General features: G+C 37.9%; 1 protein-coding gene across 1 annotated transcript in view; it reads right to left on the bottom strand.

The window, feature by feature from the left end:
• SBNO1 (strawberry notch homolog 1) overlaps window positions 1–23,975 on the bottom strand; it is a 33,472-nt gene that overhangs the window by 5,224 nt on the left and 4,273 nt on the right. The window contains exons 3-31 of the mRNA XM_054392775.1: window positions 22,623–22,756; window positions 21,858–21,962; window positions 19,905–20,214; window positions 17,577–17,677; window positions 16,380–16,476; window positions 15,165–15,325; window positions 14,096–14,229; window positions 13,870–13,960; window positions 12,818–12,979; window positions 12,166–12,301; window positions 11,981–12,086; window positions 10,592–10,745; window positions 9,385–9,567; window positions 9,092–9,189; window positions 8,276–8,427; window positions 7,480–7,677; window positions 7,021–7,191; window positions 6,761–6,930; window positions 5,764–5,895; window positions 4,459–4,594; window positions 3,871–3,983; window positions 3,698–3,769; window positions 3,144–3,243; window positions 2,545–2,619; window positions 2,152–2,298; window positions 1,981–2,075; window positions 1,722–1,814; window positions 1,124–1,261; window positions 445–521 (exon numbers count right to left, since the gene is read on the bottom strand). Of these exons, the coding sequence (XP_054248750.1) occupies window positions 445–521; window positions 1,124–1,261; window positions 1,722–1,814; window positions 1,981–2,075; window positions 2,152–2,298; window positions 2,545–2,619; window positions 3,144–3,243; window positions 3,698–3,769; window positions 3,871–3,983; window positions 4,459–4,594; window positions 5,764–5,895; window positions 6,761–6,930; window positions 7,021–7,191; window positions 7,480–7,677; window positions 8,276–8,427; window positions 9,092–9,189; window positions 9,385–9,567; window positions 10,592–10,745; window positions 11,981–12,086; window positions 12,166–12,301; window positions 12,818–12,979; window positions 13,870–13,960; window positions 14,096–14,229; window positions 15,165–15,325; window positions 16,380–16,476; window positions 17,577–17,677; window positions 19,905–20,214; window positions 21,858–21,962; window positions 22,623–22,756 (3,841 nt within the window). The remainder of the gene's footprint in view (window positions 1–444; window positions 522–1,123; window positions 1,262–1,721; window positions 1,815–1,980; window positions 2,076–2,151; window positions 2,299–2,544; window positions 2,620–3,143; window positions 3,244–3,697; window positions 3,770–3,870; window positions 3,984–4,458; window positions 4,595–5,763; window positions 5,896–6,760; window positions 6,931–7,020; window positions 7,192–7,479; window positions 7,678–8,275; window positions 8,428–9,091; window positions 9,190–9,384; window positions 9,568–10,591; window positions 10,746–11,980; window positions 12,087–12,165; window positions 12,302–12,817; window positions 12,980–13,869; window positions 13,961–14,095; window positions 14,230–15,164; window positions 15,326–16,379; window positions 16,477–17,576; window positions 17,678–19,904; window positions 20,215–21,857; window positions 21,963–22,622; window positions 22,757–23,975) is intronic.

Below are 23,975 nucleotides of genomic sequence, written 5' to 3'. Positions count from 1 at the left end.
CTCCAGTACTAATCTGAGACTTCCACCAGTTAGGCTGCTGCTCAGGAATTAAGACATCAGCTGCTGAGTTCAGACACAGAAGAGGCAGCACAAGGACAGCTGTTTCTGACATAACCTCTACATGAAGCATAAACATTTCTCCTCCCAATAACATTTGAACTATCCTACCATAGTAACAGCTCAGATCAAGACACCTGAAGCACAAGGTACTCCTGGGTCACTCTAGTTTACTACTAGAGTGTAATTTATATATTCACACTCACAACATATTATGGCTTTAAAAGCAAGTGCAAAGCTTTACGTTTTTCCTCAAAGGCTGGGTCACTTGACTGGACATGGGACAATCTGTCTTAAGAAATACAAGATTTCACAGGAACAGCACAAGAACAGAAATAGTGATAAACCAGTTTAGGTTAGAACATCTACCTGCATACAAATACTAACCAGTAAGCATGGGTGCAGGTATCCGCCGAAGAATTGTATTGCTCTAACCAGTGTGGCAGAGCATCCTCAGAAGGTACCTGGAAAAGGCGAAGTGGGAATAACAAAGATATCAAGACTTGCATGCAACAAAATGAAATTTGCTCATTGCCATGTGAAAAGAGGGAGAATCAACATTATAGTGGCAAAGAGAAGTATCCAGTAAGTTGAGGCCATCTAATGGAAATACCATCTCAAATGATAAGCAAAATGCTTAAACATAGCAGAATCTAATAATACAAACCCAAAATATTTAATATATTAAAAATTAAAAATAATTTAAGTATTTAAAATGTCATCAGCCAACAGCTGAGGCGTCAGAATCATTGCTCAGAATGAAGAAACAACTATGTACAGTTTAAGAGCATGTTTGTACACCTTATACAGAAGCAAGACTCTTCTCTGGTTGACCCTAACACTCTTCGTTTTTCCATTACCACAACCACAGATAATTTATATTAAGAAAACCTTAGATACAGGAATGCAGAAGCAATGTAGACCCTCTTAAAAAGACTCAAATACAAGCTATGCTCTGGAAAAATAAGCATGGTTTTGGACTTGCCAGAATGACACACAAATACTAGAAAAAACGTAGTTCTACTTTTTCTATATGTTTAAATGTAGTGTTAATTTTAATGGTTACCTTCTTATATTTCTTTTTCAGGTCTGCACATGTTTCTAGTTTGAGTTGTTTCCCAGTATTTGGTCTGTATACTAAAAAAAGTTTCTTTTTAGGGTTCACTTCTTTTACTAGAATAGCAGTTTTCTTGTTATTTCTTATCTGGAAAAGAAAGACAAGCCAAAACCTGAAGTTTAAACATGCTGACAATATCTGCCTTGTGATTTCACATTGTGTTCTTCACAGTAATAGTGAATACATCTGTGTGCAGTAAGACAAGCAGTAGTAACAAGGACACCTTTAGAAGGCAGTACCACTCATCCATATTAGCCTCAACTTCTCACAGTAAAAGCATCTGGTTTCTTGATGCAGGTTTAAATAAGAATTACTGATCTGGTATCACATTCCTATCAGGAAAGAATTCCTTGCAGCTAAACAAAGAAAATACTTCACAGTCAGCACTGGAAGCAAATTTAACATGAATTTTAATGTAAGACTGGAAGCATTTTGCAAAATTCAACAGTAATAAATTTAAATGGGACATTTTCCAGAGGAGCGAGCATATTTGGTTAGCCCCCCTCCAAGCTTCTCTGCACATAATCCAAGAGACTAAGAGTCTTACCTGCAGTGATAAATAAAATCCATCATCTGGACCAGTCTGTTCTGCCCAGATCTTAGTCGCTTCGTCCCAAGACATGCCTCTCTCTACACTGATCTAGAAGAGAGCCACAGAAGGGTATGTGAATAGGAACAGGCTTGAAAACAGTCACAGACACAGGAATGAATAGTGCCCAGTGAAAGACCTGGAACCTCCCCTTACTCAGCACACCCTCAGCTGATTGCCTATGAATTCATACAAATAGGATACTGAATTAACTTACTGTGTATAGTTCTACATGTCCAGAGGTAGAATATCCAGGAGTTAAAAACTTCTTAACGTCTGCTTTCCTTACTTTCTCATCCCCAGAGCCCAAATCTTAAAAAGGAAAGGACAGTTACTCTGTTTCTTTGTTCTTACTAAAATACAGGAACACAGACATAGATTTACTCACCTAAGATGCCCATATCATATCTTCCATTCTTTTTAGCATTTTGAATAACTGCATTTAATGTGTCAGAAAAGTACTGGAATAAAGCATTCTGCTGATGTACTTCCATACCAAGAATTCTATTCAGAAATTTCCCTATGTTGTTATAATCTAAAATAAAAAAAAAAACATGTATTAGGCCCACAGATTAAATTTGATGACAAACTCTCAGAATGCAAAGAGTCTCAAAAGACTACTTAGATCCATTCTTTCAGAAATGAGGAAAACAATCTGAAGTTCTTCAGAAAACATCACTTTCGAGATGGTTACAATTTCAGTTCTGTTGCTAGGAATCCTGCTATCGTGAAGTTTGATATTCCTAGCAACATTCTAAAGCCGTGCTAAACACACAAATACCTTTATCAAGCGTTAGTATTCCAGATCTGTCTTCTACATTTATCAAGCCTACACCAATCAATCCCTGACGAACATCTAGGGGAAAAGAAAGAAACCAAATCACAGGTGCTTTGCCATCTAAAAATAAACCAATAGGTTAACAGCTTATCTAGCACTCCTGTTTCAAGATCCAATTCCAACTTTTGACACCTCTCAAACACATCACTTGCTTATTGATGTATTGGGTAGAAATTCCAAGGCAGAACTATGCCTTCTGCTCTTCCAGGAAGGACAAGCAAGGAAAACTACTAATAGCACTACATGTGAGCTCACAGGAGGGCAGAAACATTGCAACATGAAAACAAAGTTGAAGAATTGTGTGTAATGCTTTGGCCAAACAGATATAGAACGTGCCTTGGAGAGAGAGAGTTCACATATCTTGTTTCATACGTGAACTTCAACATTCAGGCAACGTGCACGGTAATAAAAAACAGTGAGGGTGTATCTGGGCCAGCTGGTTTAAATAGTAACAAGGTTTTCTAGCTCTAAAATGATTTGCATTTCCTGCATACTGGAGAATGATCAAAAGGCAGTTATTACATCCAGTGAATTACACTTGCCTTTGAAGAAGTCTCCAGGAAAATCAGGAGGAGGTGAGACCATAGGAGAGTCCAAGTTCACAATGGATTTCATCACGATCTCTAAAGCATTTCTGCCATACTGCATGAGAAAAAGAAAGCTTCTGTAATGATGTGATACAGTGTCTGTGCCCCAAGCACATGTGGTTTAACAAGTATTTGTAATAAAACATTTTTCTCTGTAATAGTAAAGGGCACTGCTTATTAGCTTTTCAATTATAAACTACACTATATAAGAAGCCCAGACTTAATGTCTAATTAGAATTGTCAAATTAATCTCTTGGTTGTGGCTGAAAGGACACATACCATTTTGTTAAGACTTTGGATTGCTAGCACATGCAGAAATGCAATTCACACACACACACGTTCCATGTGGCTTTGTAAACAGAATTAAGCCAGTAAACGTTTTATCTTGGAATAAGGCCTATCAGAAAACACAGCTAAAACATCACAAGAGATGGAAGAAATTGTTCCTCAACAGGTTAGTTGTGGAATAAGCACCACAGCACAGGGTTTTAAACAAACAGAACTGTCACCTTGTTGTCAAAATTGAATCTGCTAAGGTCTCGGGTTTCTGTGGCCCGTCTGTCACCATGGGTGAGAGCTCCCTGTAAAGACACACCTTTGTCATTAAATCACATTTTAAAGAAAAAGAAATCTAAGTTGTATTTTCTCAAATGAAGGATCTGACTTCCAGAAACAATCTTACCAAGCTCTCCAGTCTTTTCGCAACTATAGATGCAAATCTTTGCTCTCCTGCCAATTCAGAAATTAGGAACACATACTCTGGAGCAGTCACTTGGTTGGATCTATGGGTTCTTCCTGGATAATTAAGTAGAAGCACAAAAGTTAAATTCCACTTCATTGAACATTTTTAATAGACTGTGAATTGTGAAGAGTAAAGAAAAAAGCTAGAACTTAATCCTGCTGAAAACTGAGTTTTTGTTGTAAAGCAGCCAATAGAAGGTGCAAATGCTCCGGAGTCATGGCAAAATTCATAAAGACACTCGATACATAAAATAATCTAAATTGCAGTGCAAGTTGTTTGCTAGGTTTCTTTCAAAACTTTCAAGCCTTTTAGCTATGACTAGAAAGAAAACTGTCCCACTTCATGGGTAAAGGAGACTGGAAGGGTCCCTAAGAGGTTGCTTAGTCAATCTCATTTAACATGAATCAGCAGTTAATTCAGTTAGTAACACAGAATCACAATCACTATGGTTGGAAAAGACCTTCAAGATCATCAAATCCAAGCATTAACCTGAGTTTGCCAGGGGAAAGATACAAAAAAGTCATTTACCAAACTGCTGTATTGCTCTGTCTGCACTCCATGGCAGCTCCAGGGTCATGTGAACTCTCCGTCTCTGATTCTTAGCTCTCCGGTCTGCTTGCAGTGATATTCCAGAGCTGGCAGCCTCTGAGATGATGGCAATGTTCTTTGATTGAAAAAGGAGTTGTGTCAGTTAGCAATGAATTCAAACTTCAGTTTTCAGTTTCTAAAAACATTTGATTTTACAATTACTGCTAATATGAGGATAGAATGGTTTCACTGTTATTTGGCCTTCCTATTACAGGAAGAGGGGAGGGTAGAAAAATTACAGTTCTCTTTATCAGAGAGAAATTTTTGAGTGAAAGGAGTGGGTTTCGCTTTACTGTGCAAACAAAGGCAGTGTGCTGCAGTCCTACCATTCCAAAGGGCAAATTTCTCTGATGTTGGCCTGCACTTCAGAAACAAAAGCGGAAGGACACAGGAAGAGACTTGCTCTGAGAGTAAGCAACACTGAGAAGACAAAGTTGCTGCTAGTACTGTATAAGGAAGAGGACACAGCTATTCTATTATCCAAAAGCATTTGCCTTGAAAGAATGTAAATATTTGGACTGGGCACAAATCACTTACAGGAACATGAGTTTTACCCTCAAGCAAAACAGGAGACCACTGAAGTTCCACACCAACAGTTACGTTTACTTCATTTGCCCTCTTGTGGTAGCTTATCCCAAATGAACCACAGCAAGTTGGTTGGATTTTTTCTTTCTTTCATCTGCTTCAGTTCTACCATTACTTCTGCTCAGTATTTTCTTTCAGAGTACAATGCAAAGCACAAAAGCCATCACTCTCCCCAGCCTTCAAAATGCTTTTTAAGATGAATAACCTCCACCTTTTCTCCTCACTCAGTTTTTTCATACCGAGTCCCCATTTCTCATTTTCATTATTTCTTCTTTGAAGCAGAGATACACAGTAATCCAGTTAACAAGATCAAAGATGTAAAAGGTTTATCTGTCTTTTAAGCACAGTTTTACAAGACCAACTTGAAGGTGCTAACTTAGTCTGGCATGTGTACATATCTCTTAAAAGTACACTGGCCTCTGTGGCCACCTAAACTACAGCCTGACCTTTAAAGCATGCTGCAGCCATGTACTAGCACTACGAAACCTACTGGCTTGAAAAACAAAACACAGCAGTGAAAACAAAATGGCTTTCTACTAGTATTTACTTACAGTACCTAAAATGTTGTTATGGGATAACAGTAGAGCCACAACTTGAATAGCTTAAGTGTTACTGTGGTATCTGGCAAGTTTTTCTAAGTTGTATATCTTTAGGGAGTACCTTATCTCCATCCATGAACCTCTGCTTTTCTGTGATGTTCAGAATTTCAACAGGCACATCAAGTTCAGACCTTGACTCATAAGATATGCTGCCATCATCATTGCTTACAACTCTCCCCTTGCGGCCTGTCATCTTTAAAAAGAAAAGGGACTATGAGCTCATTGTGGCAATATCAACATCATTATGTGACCAAAACTTCAAGCAATGATGCTATTTATTCATATATCAATCTTAAAATATATTCAGTAATCTACTCAGAGTAGAAGTACATTAGAGAACCTGGATTATTTTTCTGATGCCATTATCTGCTACATGGAACACTTTTTAAAGGTAACTTAGGGAATCAAAAGCATAACAAAGCTTACCTATGTAGAAATGATGCAGTGTTCTACTACTGCCCACAAGGGATTTATAAAGAGTACTAAGGAAATAAACTAAACTGACAGCTGAGATTGTCACTGATTTCAACAGGGTCTTTTAAATCTTTAAGATGTTTCTACTTCATAGAGAGAGGTAGCTTAAAAGACATGCTCCTGAAGTTATTGAGAAGAGATAGTAATTCATCAGGCTTTTCACTAATGCAGTCTTATTATACAGGCTCTTAATCTTCATTGCCTAGGAAGATAACTAAAGCTTTGTTTGATATCAGCTTCAAAATTGACTACAGCTAGTTAAAGAAACATTCCTCTGTAAAGCAAAAGAGAAACTAGTATGATTCACCCAACTTCAGTCTTAGAAATAACCTGCTTACCCATTCAGATCTTTTCTCTGCATTCTAATACAATCTTCAAGCTTCTCTTGAATTCAGAGGCAAAATAACCCATACTCTCATCCCTGTGAAATTATTGTCTAAAACTAATAAGCAAGTTCTCTTTAACAGATACACAGGTCACATGTAACTTTGAAGAACAGCAACGATGATTTACTGCATTTAGATAATGTATGGATGTTTCTTTCCTACTGCAGCCATTTTTCCTGTGTGTGAACACCAGCCTACCTCTGCAACGTTTTCAGGACCACCCAGTTCATCTATAAGCTCATCCAGTGTATTTGGAGGAAGATCTTCAGCCAGCTTTTCCAGTTTATCAAGCAGTTCTTTTTTCATTTGTTGGGCCCTTTCAACCGCATCCTGACTTGTTACAAAGCTGCTGTTTGTGTTACTGTTAGCTGAAATTTAAAAGAGAATCTTTAAGACTTAGAATTTCGCTGCCTAACTGCTACAAAAATGAAGCAATGTCAAAAGACACTTATTCTTACCTGATGTGTTGGTACTAGAAGTGGTGGTACCAACAGTGGAAGTAAAACAGCTGGGTCGTTTTGATCCGAGACCAGAAGCTAGTAAGGCACTTTGAATGGAATCCGGGTCTATGCTTTTCTTCTTTTTCTTGTCTTTATTTTTTTTATGCTCTTTTCTAATTAACCAGGGATCTAAGAGTTTTTTAAAAAGTTATTTTCATTAAGTTTCAAGCACCTACTACAAACCCATCCTTTCCTTCGAAAAACTACATTCTCATTTACAAAAGGTGATTTACACCTGAGCCTAAACTCCAGTGTGTAAAATTTACTTAAATCAACTTTCTAGTGCTAGTTCCAGTCTCATTAAACTACATGTTTATCAAACACTTATTTTTGGCTCACTGAAGTGGGTCAAGAAAGGCTCATAATACTCACTACCTCCAAGTACAGATACTTGCTTGATGAAACAAACTGTCTTACCATCTTCATCATCTTCACTGGATTCATCTCTGAATGGGTTGAAGTCATCATCATCTCCAGAACTCAAAAATTTGGAGCTCTCATTATCGCTTTCTTCATTGTCTGAAGCGTCAGACTCGCTTTCACTCTCATCAGAGCTGCTACCTGCAAGGCCACCTGTTTTGCGAGCTTTTTTGGCTTCTCTGCTGATTTCGTCACCTAATTCCATCACCACCATCACCCCAGCAGGAAAAAAAAAAAAAAAGTTTAGACCTTGTAATCCACTTTTGATGTGTTCTACCACCACCACTGCATAAAAACTAGAAAAAATCCACTAAACTTCTAAAGAAAGAACTTTGATTGGATTCTTCTAAACAGTTCTAAGTAAGACCTATCTCCCAAGCTGTTTGTTAGGTTATTTTATGATCATTTTTGGGTAAGAAAATAAGCAGCTTGTGAAAGAAGGTGATATCAACCCTCTCTTTACTGAGCCTCACAAAAAAAGAATGCAATTATTTCTGTGGCTGCATCAGGAAGTGGTCTGACACTGCAAGACAGTTTGGGATACGGTCCCAGAACTACATCAACCCAATTTTGAGCGAAGTGGTAACCAGAACTGACTGGTTGTATTGCTTCAACAGCAGTTCTAAAACCTGATGATGGAAATTTCTACAAGTCCTAGAGACTTATAACAGATGCTCTTTCATGAGTGACTGAACTGATATTTACACACGCTTATTTCCTCCTGAGTTCACACTTAGGCAGCTCTAAAGTTGCTGTTTTCACTATGGCATCAGCGTAAGAACTTAAGCATTACCTTTCCGCTTCTTTATTTTGCTCTCCTTGCAAGGGCTGTCTCTAGGTGAATTGTTATTACTTTGAGCAGTCAAGTCAATTCCCAACAAGCTAAACAGCTTCTTCCTGTCAGGAGCTGGAAAGTGCTTTTCAATAAGAGACTGGAATACTCCCCTGTTTAAAAATAAAAAAGTTCAGTCAAATTTGCATTTATTTACATCAGAAAACTGTAACATTTTCACAGCTTGCTTCTCTGAGAAACTACTCCTTGGGAATGCTATTACACAAACACTTCTGAGTAATTATCACCCATATTACTCTATTCGTCACCTTCTTTAAAGTAGGAGATATTTACAGCACTACTATTTACAACTCGTTAAATTTTATTTTGGTATCAAGGGGTATTGCTACTCCATTTTCTCACTGCTCAGAGTTTAAATGACAGGTTAATTTATTAACAACTTCAGCAAAGTACTCTCCAGATTGGACCTGGCTCATTTAATAAGAGGGAAGTCATGACTGACTTGCTTTGGTATTAATGCAGTGCACACTTAACAAGCCTTCCCCTCCTCTCAGAGCTCAGATACAGCTCTCAGTTTGAGAGCTATATCAGTTGTTCACACCTGAAAACATCATTTTAGAGTGCCAGGAGAACTAGGAACTAACCAATGGTTCACTTAACTGCAAGATTTCATGCACAACCAGATTAAAAGTATTAGTACTGAAGGACACCCAACTTTTTGTGCTGATCATGCTTTACACATGAAAGAACAAATCACTACATAAATTAAGCTGGATTAGCTTTGTAAAGGACAGTTCTAACAAACTTCAATCTTACTTTGCTGTAGAAACAAAGTCATTCAGTTCACCACCACCTTCCTCCAAAGCTTCTAATGTTCTTGCTTCTCCTGTTGACTGTAAGCCAATAACAACACACTGAAAGACAAATGAATGGAAGGCATTGTCACCAAGAAGATTGATTTAAGTTTATTTCTGCTCATTAAATATCTTCAATAGCATAAAGCCAACAGCCTGCTACTACAACATCCAAAAATCTGTTATAAACAACAAACAAAAAAATCCCATAATCTTACTTTAACAACAGCATTTAATGTCTTGACCTCAACTTACTTTTCCATTCTTGATTTCCTCCCGAGCAAGCTGCACCACTCTCTTCACTTTAGATGCTATGCAAAGGTACTTGAAAAACCTCTGATGAGCTGACCAAAACTGACCCCACATGGACTTTTTCATTCGTTGCTCTGCATCAATAAGGTCAGCTGCTTGTTGAAATCTTTCTCTAGCACTCACCCACTGAGGAAGAAAATTGTAATTGCTTTACATGTCACACTTCAAGGCTACACAAGTACATTGTTTAACATCCAAATAAAAACAGAAGTTTAAAGTCACAGTACTATGGGGCTGCAAGTCAAGGAAACTCAACATATATCAAAGCTCACAGAGGAGAAAACAGCTATGGCTTAGTAAATTCAGAAGATGATTACTATCCTAATGAAAAGCAGATACATTTACATTACTACCAATGCAATCACACAGTATTTTCTAATCTAGTTTCTCCACGAATAATACCAGTTTCGAAAGCAAAGAACTCTGCCCACAATGAAGTATAAAGCAAGATCCCAAGAAATGCAAAGCCCCACTGCCTTTGTTTCTACAACATTTTGTTACAGCAGTTGTTTCTGGGTGAGGTAAAGTAAGCTTTGGACACTAGTTTAGTGATTCTTTTAAACAACGCTCATTAAGTAAAGTGCTGGTTTAAAGGTGATGTTCTGTACCTATCAAAGATAAATGTTAATTATTGTAGCTATGCAACATGAATACAGAGCCATGCTTAAACACCTCTTTAACAGGTAAAGACAGATTCAATGCTTTAGATTTAATCCACCATGTGACTGAAACTACTCTGCACCTTTTAACTACAAGCATCACTTTGATGAAGGGCATGCACCTTGTTGAATGTTTTGCAGCTTGGTTGCCCAAAGAAGGAAGACTGGAGCACCAAAAGACGGCCAACAGTTAAACAGCTTTATCTTAGGCAACAAGGACCAAGGGCTCTAAAGTACTGCTAGATGAATGTGGGTCTGGCAGACACTAGAAGATGCAGCATCCAAAACTGCAGCTTTTGACTCAAAACAAGAATTAACAGCTTCTGCCAAATCTTAAATGGAGAAATCTTTACACTAAGATGAGACAAGATGCCACTAAGATGCCACTTCTGTCTCCCTCAATAGGTTATTTCAGGAACATTCAAGTTTAAACCAAGCAACTTCAACCTCTCAGAACTCAATACAGAAAGTGAATTAAAAGGCGTTCTTACTAGTTTCACAGATTTGTTGTACATTTTAACATATTCCTGGGAAAGCAGAACTTCATCAATTTTGAAAGTGACACCTGAAAAACTCAACTGTCGTGCTATGTACATTCCTCTCAACTTCATATCCATAGCAACTATTTCCATGGCACCAACACCTCTAAAATAAAGAGCAAATTAAGTCAATATTAGAATTTTCAAGAGCAAAGTTTGTTAAGAAGAAAACACAAATCCAACAAAAAACCTTAACCGTGAAGTGTTTTAGAGAAAAACAGCACGCTTACAAATGTGAATGAATGTTCTGAAATGACTACTGTTTTATTAAACACATGCAATCAGAAAGTCTTCAAAATTTAGCCTTCACATAAAACTACATCCCTGCCCCATGAGCATTAAATGTATCCCAAGAGGCATAAACACTCAAATAGTTACTTTTTCCCAAATGACCTAGCATGCATAGGGAGACAGTTTCTTGACAACTGTAATTGGATAATGAAGACTGGATAATTGAATAATGAAGAAAACCTTGCATTGCAATTTTACACACTCCACTGAAGATTTAAACTAATGAACTGTATTCAGCTATTCGGATTCATGCTCGCATGAAGATAAACTGAAGTGGTATGTTACTGAAGTTCTCTCCAACAGCAACACACCTTTAGCAATGTCTCAAAAGCACAGAAGTCAACTGCACAGCTAACCTGCTCACAAGCTTGAGCCTGTAATTTCATTATTGCCCATTTGATACATACTCAGCAATAAAGAGACTATGCTTGCAGAGTCTAGAAAAATCATACATCATGTAGATGGTATGCAAGAAGATGCATACTAAGCCCTACTGTAGCACTCTGAAGTATTCCAAATTCTTTGTAAGTGAGCATCTTAATATATTACATTTCACCTGCCTACCCAAGAACACAGCAGTTGCATTTTTCTACTGACCTCATTAAACTCATTTAGTTTACTAAGTTCTGCAATATGAAGTACCTTGCAAGAGCATTCATGTTTTTTTTGAACTGGGTTCTTATGCCAAAACACATGAGAACAAGACTTCTTCCTGTTAAACTACCTAATCTGAATGCATAAACATTACAGGGCTTCTACATATGAGACATCAACTATACTGAGCATACTCAGTAATAGAGTGTTTTCATGATGAGCAGCAAACTATTTTCTTTTAATGACACACACATTTTAAGGGCTATTTTCCCAGCAAGCTTCTACAGCTCTCAAAGTTTTTTTGTGAGCAAGGAAAACGTCCCATTTTTTCACCCCGTAAGACACAACATTCGTGCTAGATGTAGAAGCCAGAGTCAAGACCATGAGTGAGTGCAGACAAAGGAAGCTGAGTCAACCACAACCATAGGTATTTCTGTTACAAGTTTGAAACGTTACCTTCTTTCGACAGCCTGAATAAAGTCACTGAATTCCCTAAATGGAGTTCCTTCACCCCATATTCCAAGACGGTTCATGTATGCCATATTTCTTGGCTCAGATGCACCTATAGAAGAAGAACACACTGTGTATCAGTGCTGGCAAAAACACACAGGGGCATTTAATGCAAAGCAAGTAGTACATACCTGTGGCACTAGCATAAACAACCCTGGCTTTGGGAAGTTTATTCTGAAGTTCCAATACAGCCAGACCTGTTTTTGTTGGTTTTGATGAACCAACAGGACACAGATTCTTAGCTTTATGACACTCATCAAAAACAATCTGAAAAATAATTAAGGAAAAACTCTCGCATTCGTTTTTAGAATGAGGAACTAAAACAGAAGACAAGAGAACATGCTCATTACAATTTGTGGCAGCAGTAGATAGTAAACTCAAAAAGACACTACTCATTTTTCAGTAAGAACTTTGGGACTCAGCTATTAAGTATTTAAGAGCACAATTAGCAACACTTGAGTTCTTTACAATGCTGTTGATACTCAAGGACTGGAGAAAAACGTCAGTGTAAGCTTAAGGTTCTTAAGCATCATATTTTAATTTCATGTGTTCAGTGTAGAAGAAGCAGAAGCTTCCCTCTTGTACCAGAACTATGTGGCAATGTAACAGATTTGGCATAAAGCTTGTAGATCTTAAAATCTAATGTCAGAGTAAGCACACAATTGATTACTGTCATGAATAAAGAACAACAGCTAAGACCACTAGCAAATTAAAATACAAGATTGTCTTAAAGAGCTAAGCTTAAATTTGGTTACAATCAACTGAACTCCATTTAAAGGATACAACTCCATCAAAGTCTTCACCACACCAGTGAAGAAGCTGCTTTAATCTGGTTTTGTATTTGCCACCAGACTGACTTTCACCAATCAGAGAAGAATAGGTAGCAAAGATGACACCTTTCTTCACACTTCCATTATGTTTGGAAGAAATCTTCCCATACTTGAACTGCAATAAAAAAAATCATTACAGAAATTACTCAAGACATCCCTCCTCAAACCCACCTGCCATATGATTAAGAGATGGTGGTGGTCTTAAGCTTAAGATGTGCACACTTTGAACCACACCAATATCCCTACATCATGACTGGGGTATGGCTGGCATATGGTATCACAGCCTTCAACATATACTGAAGGAAGGCTACATCTGAGGCCTCAGAAGATTTTTGACTACATGCTTTCCTTAAACAAAATTAAGATTTTAGTTTCAATGCATCCCTTAGGCCAAATGTATTTACAGCTGCTACCATATGAGAATGTCTAAAGCTTTTTTATTTTAGAATAAAAAGTCTAACTTAAACCAAACTTAAAGTCCAGTGAATTCAACCAGTAAAGACATTTCACAATTTATGTAAGTGGCTAATCCCAAGCAGAGGCACAGCATCCAAAAATAACTGCACAGGCTGCTGCTGCTTCCATAAATTACTGAGGAAGTCTATTATTCAAGTGTTACATACAAGATGTATCACATAAAATGTGTGCTGAGAGATAGAAAGATTGAAATGCTGCAATCTCAAAAAAATTTAAAGAATATTTCAACTTCTAGAAAATACCCCCTAGTAGTGGCAGTAGTGGCTTGAAGAGTAATGTTTTAAAAGAAGAAAATGAAGGGAAAAAAAAAAAATCACATGCCAAGACTTAATCCTACAAGGGGCCTATTCACATGATTAACTTAAAGCACTGTGTGGTTCTTCACAAGATAAAGGCTTGTCAGACAAGAACCGGACAGCAGATTTATTGAAATTAGTACATTCTTAGTCTTAAAAACAGTCAAACATGCACAACTTGCCACACAAGCATAAAGTTTTGCCTCAACTATACATAGTAAAGTTTCCACACCTTGTTTAATGAATGCACCAGTATGTTTTTTGCTCCAATATCTCTCAGATCTCTTTCAGCATCATATTTCAGATCATTTGAGACACTGAACCTGAAAACACAAAACCAAGCATACACCTGGTGAGTTACAGCAGTTCAAAAAGCAGTTGCTAGAACGTCTCAGAAGACAGATTACACTCAAGTCAGTCACTACAGAGTCTGCTCTAACAAATCCTAATACACTTACCAGACTGCTCTTTTTCTGCCTAACAAGTAATTTTCATAGATTATTCCAGCTATGGTCCTTCCTTTTCCTACACCAGCACCATCACCTATCAAGAATCCAGCTCTGTCTCCATTGGGCAGGAATGTTTCATGTTGCTGTAGGAGAAAGAATAAAAAACTTGTACCCGTTCTCCAGAACACATTGCTGGTGATTGTCAGAAATGAACAAACATAAGAAACATCCTATAGAATGAGACCAGTGGTTCACCCAGCCAAGCAGCCTCCTGACAGCAGGAAGAGGGGATGTTATATAGAAGCATGAGTCTTAACTACTTTGTGTGATCCATTCTCCCACTTCCTCCCTCAGCACCCGGAACTGATCTAAAATTGTACATATCTATTTTCAGTGCCTACTACTAGACTGGCTGCTTTTTTTAACCCATGGATACACTCAGCCACTGCCTAAAGAATTCTTCTATCCATTTAAAGCCAATCTCCTATTAGTTTCATGAAGTTCTGCTTTGTTCTTGTTTTATGGGGTGGCACTGCCTTCTTGATTATGTAAACATCGATTTCATTCCCCTTCACCTTTCTCCTCTCCAGCCCAAGGCATTCCAGTCTTTTTAGTCTTGTTAGTCTTCTAACTTCTTTACCTTCCTTCCTGACATGCAGACAGCGACATATACATCTGAAGTGGCTCCACTGAAGTTTAATACAGCAGAATAACACCCAGTCTTGTTCTGTATATCCTTCCCTCCCAATGACACCAAAAGCATTGTCTTCCTTTGCCTGTTGCTGCTGCAACCATTACATTATTTCAGAAAAATAAAAATAACTAAGATCCTTCCTGAGTGTTAAGACAGTTTGAGGTCAGCATCATGGAAGTGGTTTAGACAAAGCTCTCCTAAGTGTATGACCTCACACTGAGCTGAAGCCCACCTGCCATGTTCTAATGCAACTCAAACCTCACTTGGTTGCTTATTCTTATTATTTTATCTCCTTGTAAAACTGACATAGCTATGCTTGTCAGATAGTAGTTTTTCTTCTTGAATTCTATGTCAGCTTTTAAGCTGTACTCCTGACTGGCATACCTGGGCTGCATAAGTGATTGCTTCAAGTTGCAAAGCTGACAACCAGCCACTATCAATTGTTTCTTCTGATATTGATGTCTGGTACCACACATCAGGAGGAGTTACACTAGATAATGAGCTGGTTTCCACTACTGGGTCAGGATGACGTAGACCAATTTTTACTGAAGAGAGAAGAGGAAGATGGGAGAGGATGAAAACAGTTCTGTTGCTGCAGCACAGGTTATTATATTTACAAAGACAAACAATAGTCCATTTTAATGCCTGCACTCAGGAACAAATATATTTCACTTCAAGAGTACATCAAGTGTTAAACTGCATCACGAAGGAGTATGCGAACCTGAATTTATGTAACTGCAACCTTAGCCTTGTTTCCCTTCTCACAACTCTCCACCAGTTTATGAAATTAAATTTCAGTTAATAGAAAGTTTTAAATTTCTTCTAGTTGACATGTTTGAGGAAACTGGCCTGAATCTTGCCTTTTCAGAAGACCAGAGAGCCTCAAGATGCCAGAATTACAAAAGCAACATTCTTCTCACTATTTGCACAGTGCTAGTTTTAAACAGCATAAGGAGAAAAAATTTAGAATAGACATTGCTTGATTGCTGACAGATCTCAGTGACAAAAATTAACTGTTTAGCTACAAGCTTCGTGCAATTTTTTTGCTTTGCTTTTCAGCAGGTCAGCAGTGTAGCTAGGAAACAAGATAACAGCTTTTTGCCATTACAATAAAGAGAAAGAAGAAAAAAGGAGATGGCATTAACAGCACTAAATATTGGGTTTTTTTAATTAAAAAAATAGCTCTAAGAAGTCACTCAGGAACAATGCAAGAAGAATGTGCTTAGGGTAATTTCACATCACAAGACTGAAACTAGATTCTGAAGTGTAATTGTGATCATTTAATCCCTTGACAAAATTCCCTCTACTGAGGCACAAAGTGTCTTAACACAGGTAAAAATGCTTGATCTTGGTTCATCAATCCTTTCTGAAACAAGTACTTGTCAAAAATATACTAAATAACTCCTTTTCTACTGAAAAAAAGTCTGCACACCTTCCAAAATTAAGTGCTATAATTTCCTAGGAAAACCCACCACAAATTCAGGTCCTTTTTACTTGATTTAGACAGTAACCTGGTTGTTGGTGTTAGTAACTCAAAAGAGCAAATAAATTAGCTCTCAGCATTTCAGCCTTTTGAGGGAACAAAACATTAGGTCATACATTTTATTGGCATATACTCAGCGTAAGTTTCTGCATGGCCCATTTCTTCTTCATCTTCTTCCTCAGGTTCCTCTTCCTCTTTTACTGCTGGCACTTTCTAGAATAAAGAAATAACCTGTGTTAGTCAAACAGCACATTGTTAATACTCTGGGTCAGATACTAACACGAGAATTGAGCACAAAGTTTTGGCATATGTATTAGATGAACCAGTGAGCGGCTGGGAGAACTACAGACGAATCTGATTTTTTGGTAGTCTGAACAACTCTTCAAAGAAAGTCAGGGAACTTCACTCCTCTGCAAGTACTCCAAACCTCACATATGCAAAAGTAAGAGAAACACTTCTTACAGCATATTAAATCCAAACTATGACTTAAAAGGAAACTGCCTGAAAAGTGTAACAGCTAGTTAATAGCCAAAACCAAACTTTCAAGTTACTCCCATGAAGTCTCCTGCAGTTTTACATTCATTACATAATTTCACAACTTTGGGGAATAGTTACAATACTCATGGTTCTAACCCAGTGTTCTCTGAAACCTGACCGTTACCCATCTCGAAAAATACAGGAATATTTTTTAAATACTTGCTAGATGACAAATTTCCACAATTACTTTTTTTATATTAAACCTTAAATTAGCAATCTGAAAAATCCTTTTGTATGCCAGTCACTAAGGAGCACTGTTTATCATTAACTTCAGCCTGATTCTAGCTATCAGTAAAGATGCTGAAACAAGGTTACAGCATCAGAATGTACTTCTGTTACATTTAGAAAATTGAATGATACTCAATTTACATCTTAAAAATCCAGCTGCCCAGAAGGTCAGTCTAGTTTTTCCATTGCTGGTTATACAAAAGGGGTATTTTAAAAAGCAAATGTCTTAAAACACAGAGCAAGTGATATGCTTATCAACATTAACTGCAGCATATCCTTTTTTTGTCCATACAATGAGGTTCTGTTAAGGACGGTAATTTCTTAAAATTGTCATTTACTAGACAGACAGTCTGCTCTACACAGCTGTTAATTTTAGTCATCTAACCAAGTATTCATGTAGTGGAGAAACTAACCTTTTGAACAAGCAGATGCACTCAGTAATTCTACTACACAAAGGCACATATGAGTAACTATTGAAACTAGTCACAGGTGGTTGTGGCCAAGAACATACACGTTCATTTGGCAAATTAACCATTTGCGCTACTTACCATTGTAGGTGAAAAGCTTCTCATTTTAATATCGTTTATCCATATTCTTGCTACCTCTTTTGTGGAAGCCTCCTTCTTCACTGCACCATTGCTCAGATCGGCTACAAAAGAGAAGCTGTGTTTTACAGGAATTGCCTCTGAACATTGACACAAATTATCATCTTCTGTTAATGAGCTGGAAGAGAGGTTTAAAGCTGTCCAGTAGCACACTGCTGCTTCAAGAATACAATCAATATTTGTCTAAATGGAAGTCTCTGAGCAAGGAGTTAAATCCTGTTACTACTCTGAAGAAACTTCCCAGGCAGTACCAGTGCACCTGATGGTTGTGTATTAGCTTCAGTATTTTTATAACATAAAATTATTTTGAACCCTTCACCAAATCTAGACACAGCATTTAGAAATACTCCATCTGTGAGCCTTTAAAATTTAACAAGCCAGAAAGCCCAGTGTCTCCACAGAAATGAACTTACCTAGTCTGGTAGCATTTATCACCTTAGGGGAAACTACAATTATTTCTGTAAAACAGAAAGTCAACGCTTTCGACTCAACTGTTTAAAGTTTACAACAAGATCCTTTAAGATGATGATTTATTTAACTTTCCTGTCCTCAGCCATGTTTGGAATCAACCAGCAGTAGGGCTCAGTACAGAACTGAATCAATTTTACACAAGGATAGACATATAACATTGAAAGCAGTTGTCAAGCTTCCATCATGTTGACAATCAACACATGTAATAAATTTAGTATAATTGCCCCTAAAACCAATTAAGCAAATTGCACAAATAAAGCTTTCCTCAAAGAGGTTGCATAATTTTAACTTTTTAATATTCTCTGACCATATTTCTTTCCGAAAGCTTCTCTGCTCTTAAGTTTTCTGTTTGTTTTTTTTTTTTTTTTTTTTTTTATGAGCACAAAGAAAGATCCAGAAACACAAAAAAGACTGGAAATCCAGTTCTAGAAGGTGCAGGTCTCCTTTGCACTTTATAGAGAAGCTACAGATTCAACTATTTTCTGTATTTCAGCCACTACAACACCTATTGTGCACTGATGTTATTACTATTACAGAAGCATTATTACTTACATGCTTCTGTGAGCTTTTATTTAGTGATAAGGAGGTAAATAGGTCCTAAAAAACCTTCTCCCCCTCCTTTGCCTCCCTGCCCCAACTTCAATTAGTGTCTCAGTTTCAATTTTTGTTAACCACTCCCTAACAGAAAGCAATGGAACAAGGAAGCACATTTTTGTTTCAGATGTGACAGCTTCATTTGTTGCACACTATTTGCATATGAAAAAATAGGTTACTGCCAACCCCACCTACAAAATCAAGTCATATTTCAGAGACAAGCCTGTGTACCTTTCAAAAAAAGCAGAAACAGAGATAGAGATATTTTCAAACTCAATTAGTCTGACCTTAACCTCATGCCAAAACCAGAATAACTTGAAAGAATCGAATTGTAAAAACACACGCACATGCAGCTTGTCCCTTATGTTGAGCCGATCATCTAAGAAATAAGGTCATGACCATATTAGAAATAACATATAAGGAAAAAGGAATCACAACATGAAGATTTACTTGGGAGTTGGACTCAATCATCTTAAAGGTCTTTTCCAAACAAAATGATTCTATTATTCCATTAGTGTGGTAGCAAAATACTTGTGGCATTTAACCAAGCACCTGTTTAAGAAATAACATGGAAACGGGCAGCAAGTTTTTAGGACTTGGGTTTGAAAACAATAGATCTGATGCCTCCCATGAAACATACAGGGACAGAGATTTGCTTTCCCAGGAAATACTTTACAGGAGCACTTTATCACAGAAGTAGCAGCATATACAACAAATACAGTTTGGAAGATGTCCAAAAAAGTATAGCTTGGTCATAGTTCCACAGCAAGTACAGAGTAGAAGAGAAACCAATGTACACTCAGGATAATCAAATCAACTTCAGTAATGGTCATGAATTAATTTTACTCATTTGCCAGCTGCAATCTAAAAATGTAATCTTCATAGAATCACAGGATTGTTTTGGTAGAAAAGACCTTTAAGATCGAGTTCAACCATTATCTAACTCTACCACATGTGGTGCTAAACCATGTCCCTCAGCACCCTACAACAAACCAAGAGCTTCAATTTCTTTTAAAGCCTACCATTTTGTATTACTTCAACTTCAATTCTAACAATGCTAAGTAAGAATAGAATTTATCAGGTTTTTCTGGACCATTTACTCTTATGGTGATTAGTAATCAATGAAAATACAAGCTGTGCAAAAATCTTCACATTTTATCATTTCACTTCTCTAAAATACTGTCATTAAGAAAGAAGAAAACTCACTTGCTGCTGTTGCTACTGGTTGGGCAATATTAGGAGGTGGCTTCAATTTCATGAGTTCATTAAGACTATTATTCTTTAGGAGATCTTTTAGTTGAATCTGGTCCTTTGAAGGTGCAGTGGTCAAGGCATTGCGTACTGCTGGTGCTGCAACTGAGGGTCGAGTAGTTGTGCTGGTCTGAATGATTTTTGCTACGGTGATGGTCTGCCTTGTAGTTGTAACAGGTGTTGTTTTTGTCATCACTATTGTAGTCCCCAAAGTTGGAAGCTGATTTATTTGATTCAGCACAAAGGTTGTGGTGGATGGTGGTTGCTAGCAACAAAGACCCAAGGAAATTTTTAGCAGTGAAAAAAAATAAGCAGACTTGATTAGCTTTCATCCAGAGCAAAGGAGTCACCAGCTTTTAAAAGACTCTTGCATTAAGAAATGGCTTCACATAACACGCTGAAGATGCTGGATTGGTTACCATGTGATGCAACAGTCTAAGCAAGAAGTGTCAATCTGTCACTATACTGACATATTTTTTAATGGTGTTTTTAAATTTTAAAGTGAGGAAAATGAAATGAAGAATTCATCACCTAGGCACAAAAGATGACTACTACAGGTACAGCACTCCAAAGCTGAAGAGAATTTCCAATATATAAACTAGGTGCACAACTGTCAGAGTGAATATCTAGCCTTAAAGTCTATATGCAGCCTTTTTCAGACACTATTACATCCACCTTCCTACAGATCTGCTTTTTGTATTCTCATTTCAGGTGCAAGCACCAAATTATGGTGCTCAGAATTATTGGCAGCTAGAGGAGGTGGTACACAAGTTTGGGTATAGGAGTTTACACAACTTCCCCATCCCCAGAATTTGCATGCAGAGGAAGCAAAAAGCATATGGAACACTGTCTACTGCTTTGTCCTTCATGTTCCTTGTCATAGAGATCATATCAACCCCCTGGCAGGCTAAACTCTCCCAGTCTCAGTACAAATAGACTAAAGACAATAGCCAACTAACATTTTATAGTCACATCTCTTTTGTCACAGTTTACTAATACACTGCATGGGGTTTACATGGCAAGGTTTTGGTAGCACGGGGGCTACAGAGGTGGTTTCTGTGAGAAGATGCCAGAAGCTTCGAAGCCCCGTATCCAATACAGACAGTTCCACCCAACTACAAGGCAGACCTGCCACTGACCATCACTGAGCCCACCAGTGATGCTGGCATCCCCCTTGTCGTAACACATTTAAGAGGGGATAAAAACTGATGCACAATCAGCAGCTGGCAGAGAGGAGTAAGGATAAGCGAGAGCAACAACCATACAGACACCAGGGCCAGTGAAGAAGGGGAAGAAGGTGCTTCAGGCATAAAAGTGGAGATTCCTCTGCAGTCTGTGGTGGCACAGGTATCCACTTGCAGCCCAGGGAGGTCCCCATACCGGAGCACATAGACACACCCAAAGGACAGTGTGACAGAAAAGAGCCCACATTGGAACATGGTTTCTGGCAGGACCTGTAACTATGCAGGGGACCCAGGCTGAAGCAATCCATGAAGAACTGTGGACCGCGGGAAACATCAAGGTTTGAAGAGTTTATGAAGGAGCTGCTGGAGCAGGAGAAGAATGTGAGAATGAAGAAGCAGCAGCAGGGAATGTGATGATGCTGATAGTGAAGTTGAACCCAGGAAGAAGGGAGTGGTGGCAGGAAAGTGTTTTTAGATTTTTTATTTCTTGTTATCCTACTGTATTGTTAAAAGACAGTAAGTTTATTTCCCCAAGTTAAGTCTGTTTTGTCTGTGACAGTAACTGCTGATCTCCCTCCTTACCTCAACCCACAAACCCTTTGTCCTATTTTCTTCTCCCCCATCCAGTTGAGGAGGGGGAGTGACAGAGCGGCTTAGTGGGCACCTGGTGTCCAGCCACGATTAACCCACCACACGTACACAATCCTTAAGTACTGGTTCTTACCCGAACATTTAACAAGGCTGGAGTTGATACAGTCTCTGGTTCTTGTTTCACAGCAGCTGTGGCCTCAGTCTCCAAGCCTAGTTCTAACGCACTAAGTGGCACTGACTGCAGGGGAAAGAAAAGGAAGCATCAAGAAATACTCATCCTAGCAGGGGAAAAACCTTATGACTAAATATCCACCCATAAAATGGAACTTAATAGGGGAAGTCCTTAACTATGCTCATTAACAAAGGTTTTACTGAAAATAAAGATCATCAAGTGGTTGATTTCACATTCAAAGTTAAACATACAACACCTTGTTAATTCAACGTGGTGAAAACGTACTTAGTTTTGTGATGTCACTGTTCACCATTCTACTGTTTCCAGTCCATGCCCACAATGGTTATGTTCTTGCAGACTGAATGCTGTCATGGAGCTTGAACATCACATTATATTACACCTTTTTGCACATTTTACAGGAGATCAGATAGACTCTAATGTTCAAGTTCTCCATGGATACATGACAGCATGCCCCCCACTTAACGCTCATAAGTATATTTATGTTTACATTGACTTTTGTATACTTCAGATTGTCTTTTTTTTTTTTTTTGCACAAACATTTAGAAATTAGCACATGATTTTCTAAGCTCAGTACTAGGAAGCAAGAACTTAATGAAAAAAAATCACTATTTAACCATTTGCCATGGGCACTACACCTCCCTCTCCACAATACATCAAGTACAAGCTCTTATGTCCTCTAGCAAATGACTGTGCTCTTGTTTTAACCTGCTGAACAGCTGGAGTTGGTGCTGGGTTTGCAAGAACCACATCCGGAGAGTCAATATCAAATAGATCATTTGGACTGATTCCACTCTCGCTCAAAGCAGCAAGCAACAGATCTTGTCCTGGCTCCACCATCTCTAAAAAAATAGACACATAAATACAAGTTACATTTAATTTTGATTTATTCTGTGTACACACACACACTGGCTTTTTGTTTCCTTTCTTGGAATCATGGCCATACACGATGCAGGATCTATAATGCAGTTTCACTTTCTAGGTTTGCTCTGGCTCTTTTGTTCGTTTGTGGATTTTTTTCCCCTCTGTTTTGTTTTTTTAAGTCTTTTCAATACACTCACCATATTCAGAAGGAGCAATAATGAAGTAGTTTATTACAAAAAAAAAGCTATCATACCCATAAACTCAAAAAAGAAGCCTTTTTTTGTCTCTGTTGCACTACATTTTAAAGCAATACAAGAAATATCAAGAGGCAGAAATGGTGAGACTGTATTATGCTAATGATATGTCTTTGTCAGTGAAGCACAGTGCACAGGGAAACACAATTAAAACTCATTTAGTTTATCTTGTAACAACAAGTTAGTGGTAAAAAGCTTATAAGGAAAGCTTTTTCTTTCTTGCTTGCCATTAGGCAGTAATTCATGCTTTGGTGAAATTTTGGGTTTGTGTGTTGGTAAGAACAAGCACGTTATGTAGTACGTTAACTACATATTAAATAGGACACTAACGTCAGGTCACAGGCTCCTTTATGTGTAGGACAAGCACAATTAATTTCTAAAAGCTATTCTAGACAATGCAAAAACTTATTAAAAAGCCACATACTTGGCTTTAAGATAAAGGGGAAAGATAACGTGCTTTGCCTTAAGAAAGAAGCCCATTTGCCCTAATACTATGACAAAAATGACATGAGTCCACATCACTTGAGCCACTGCTTATATATTCTAAGGTACAGCTCAAGTAGCCATTTATTTCAGTTATTCTCCACACACCCTGTAACAACCACTGGTAAAGAAACGTCAAAACCAAACCTGAACATTTACTCTAAACAAGAGGACAAAAGTATTTATTGGCACTCTAGATGCATTCACTCATAGACTGCAAACAGTATTCACTTGCTTATCCTTCTCTACACACATAGCTCAGCTACATCCAGCTGGTTCATCTCACACATTACTTAGCATGTTTCGCAGAACAGGTAATTCTTGTAATAATCTAAGCCTCAGGCACTCAGTTCTTATTTTTCCAAGTTTTAGTCTATCCAACAGTAAGGAGAAACCTTCTTCTAGAAGACTAATAAGGAGATGGTGACTCCACAGTTGAAGTAGTGGATGCTAAGTACTG

This window comes from Indicator indicator, chromosome 26, assembly GCF_027791375.1.
Source record: "Indicator indicator isolate 239-I01 chromosome 26, UM_Iind_1.1, whole genome shotgun sequence".
NCBI classification, from domain to species: Eukaryota; Metazoa; Chordata; class Aves; order Piciformes; family Indicatoridae; genus Indicator; species Indicator indicator.
The sequence above is the reverse complement of the archived record's forward strand: the minus strand, read 5'-3'. Positions and strand labels throughout refer to the sequence as shown.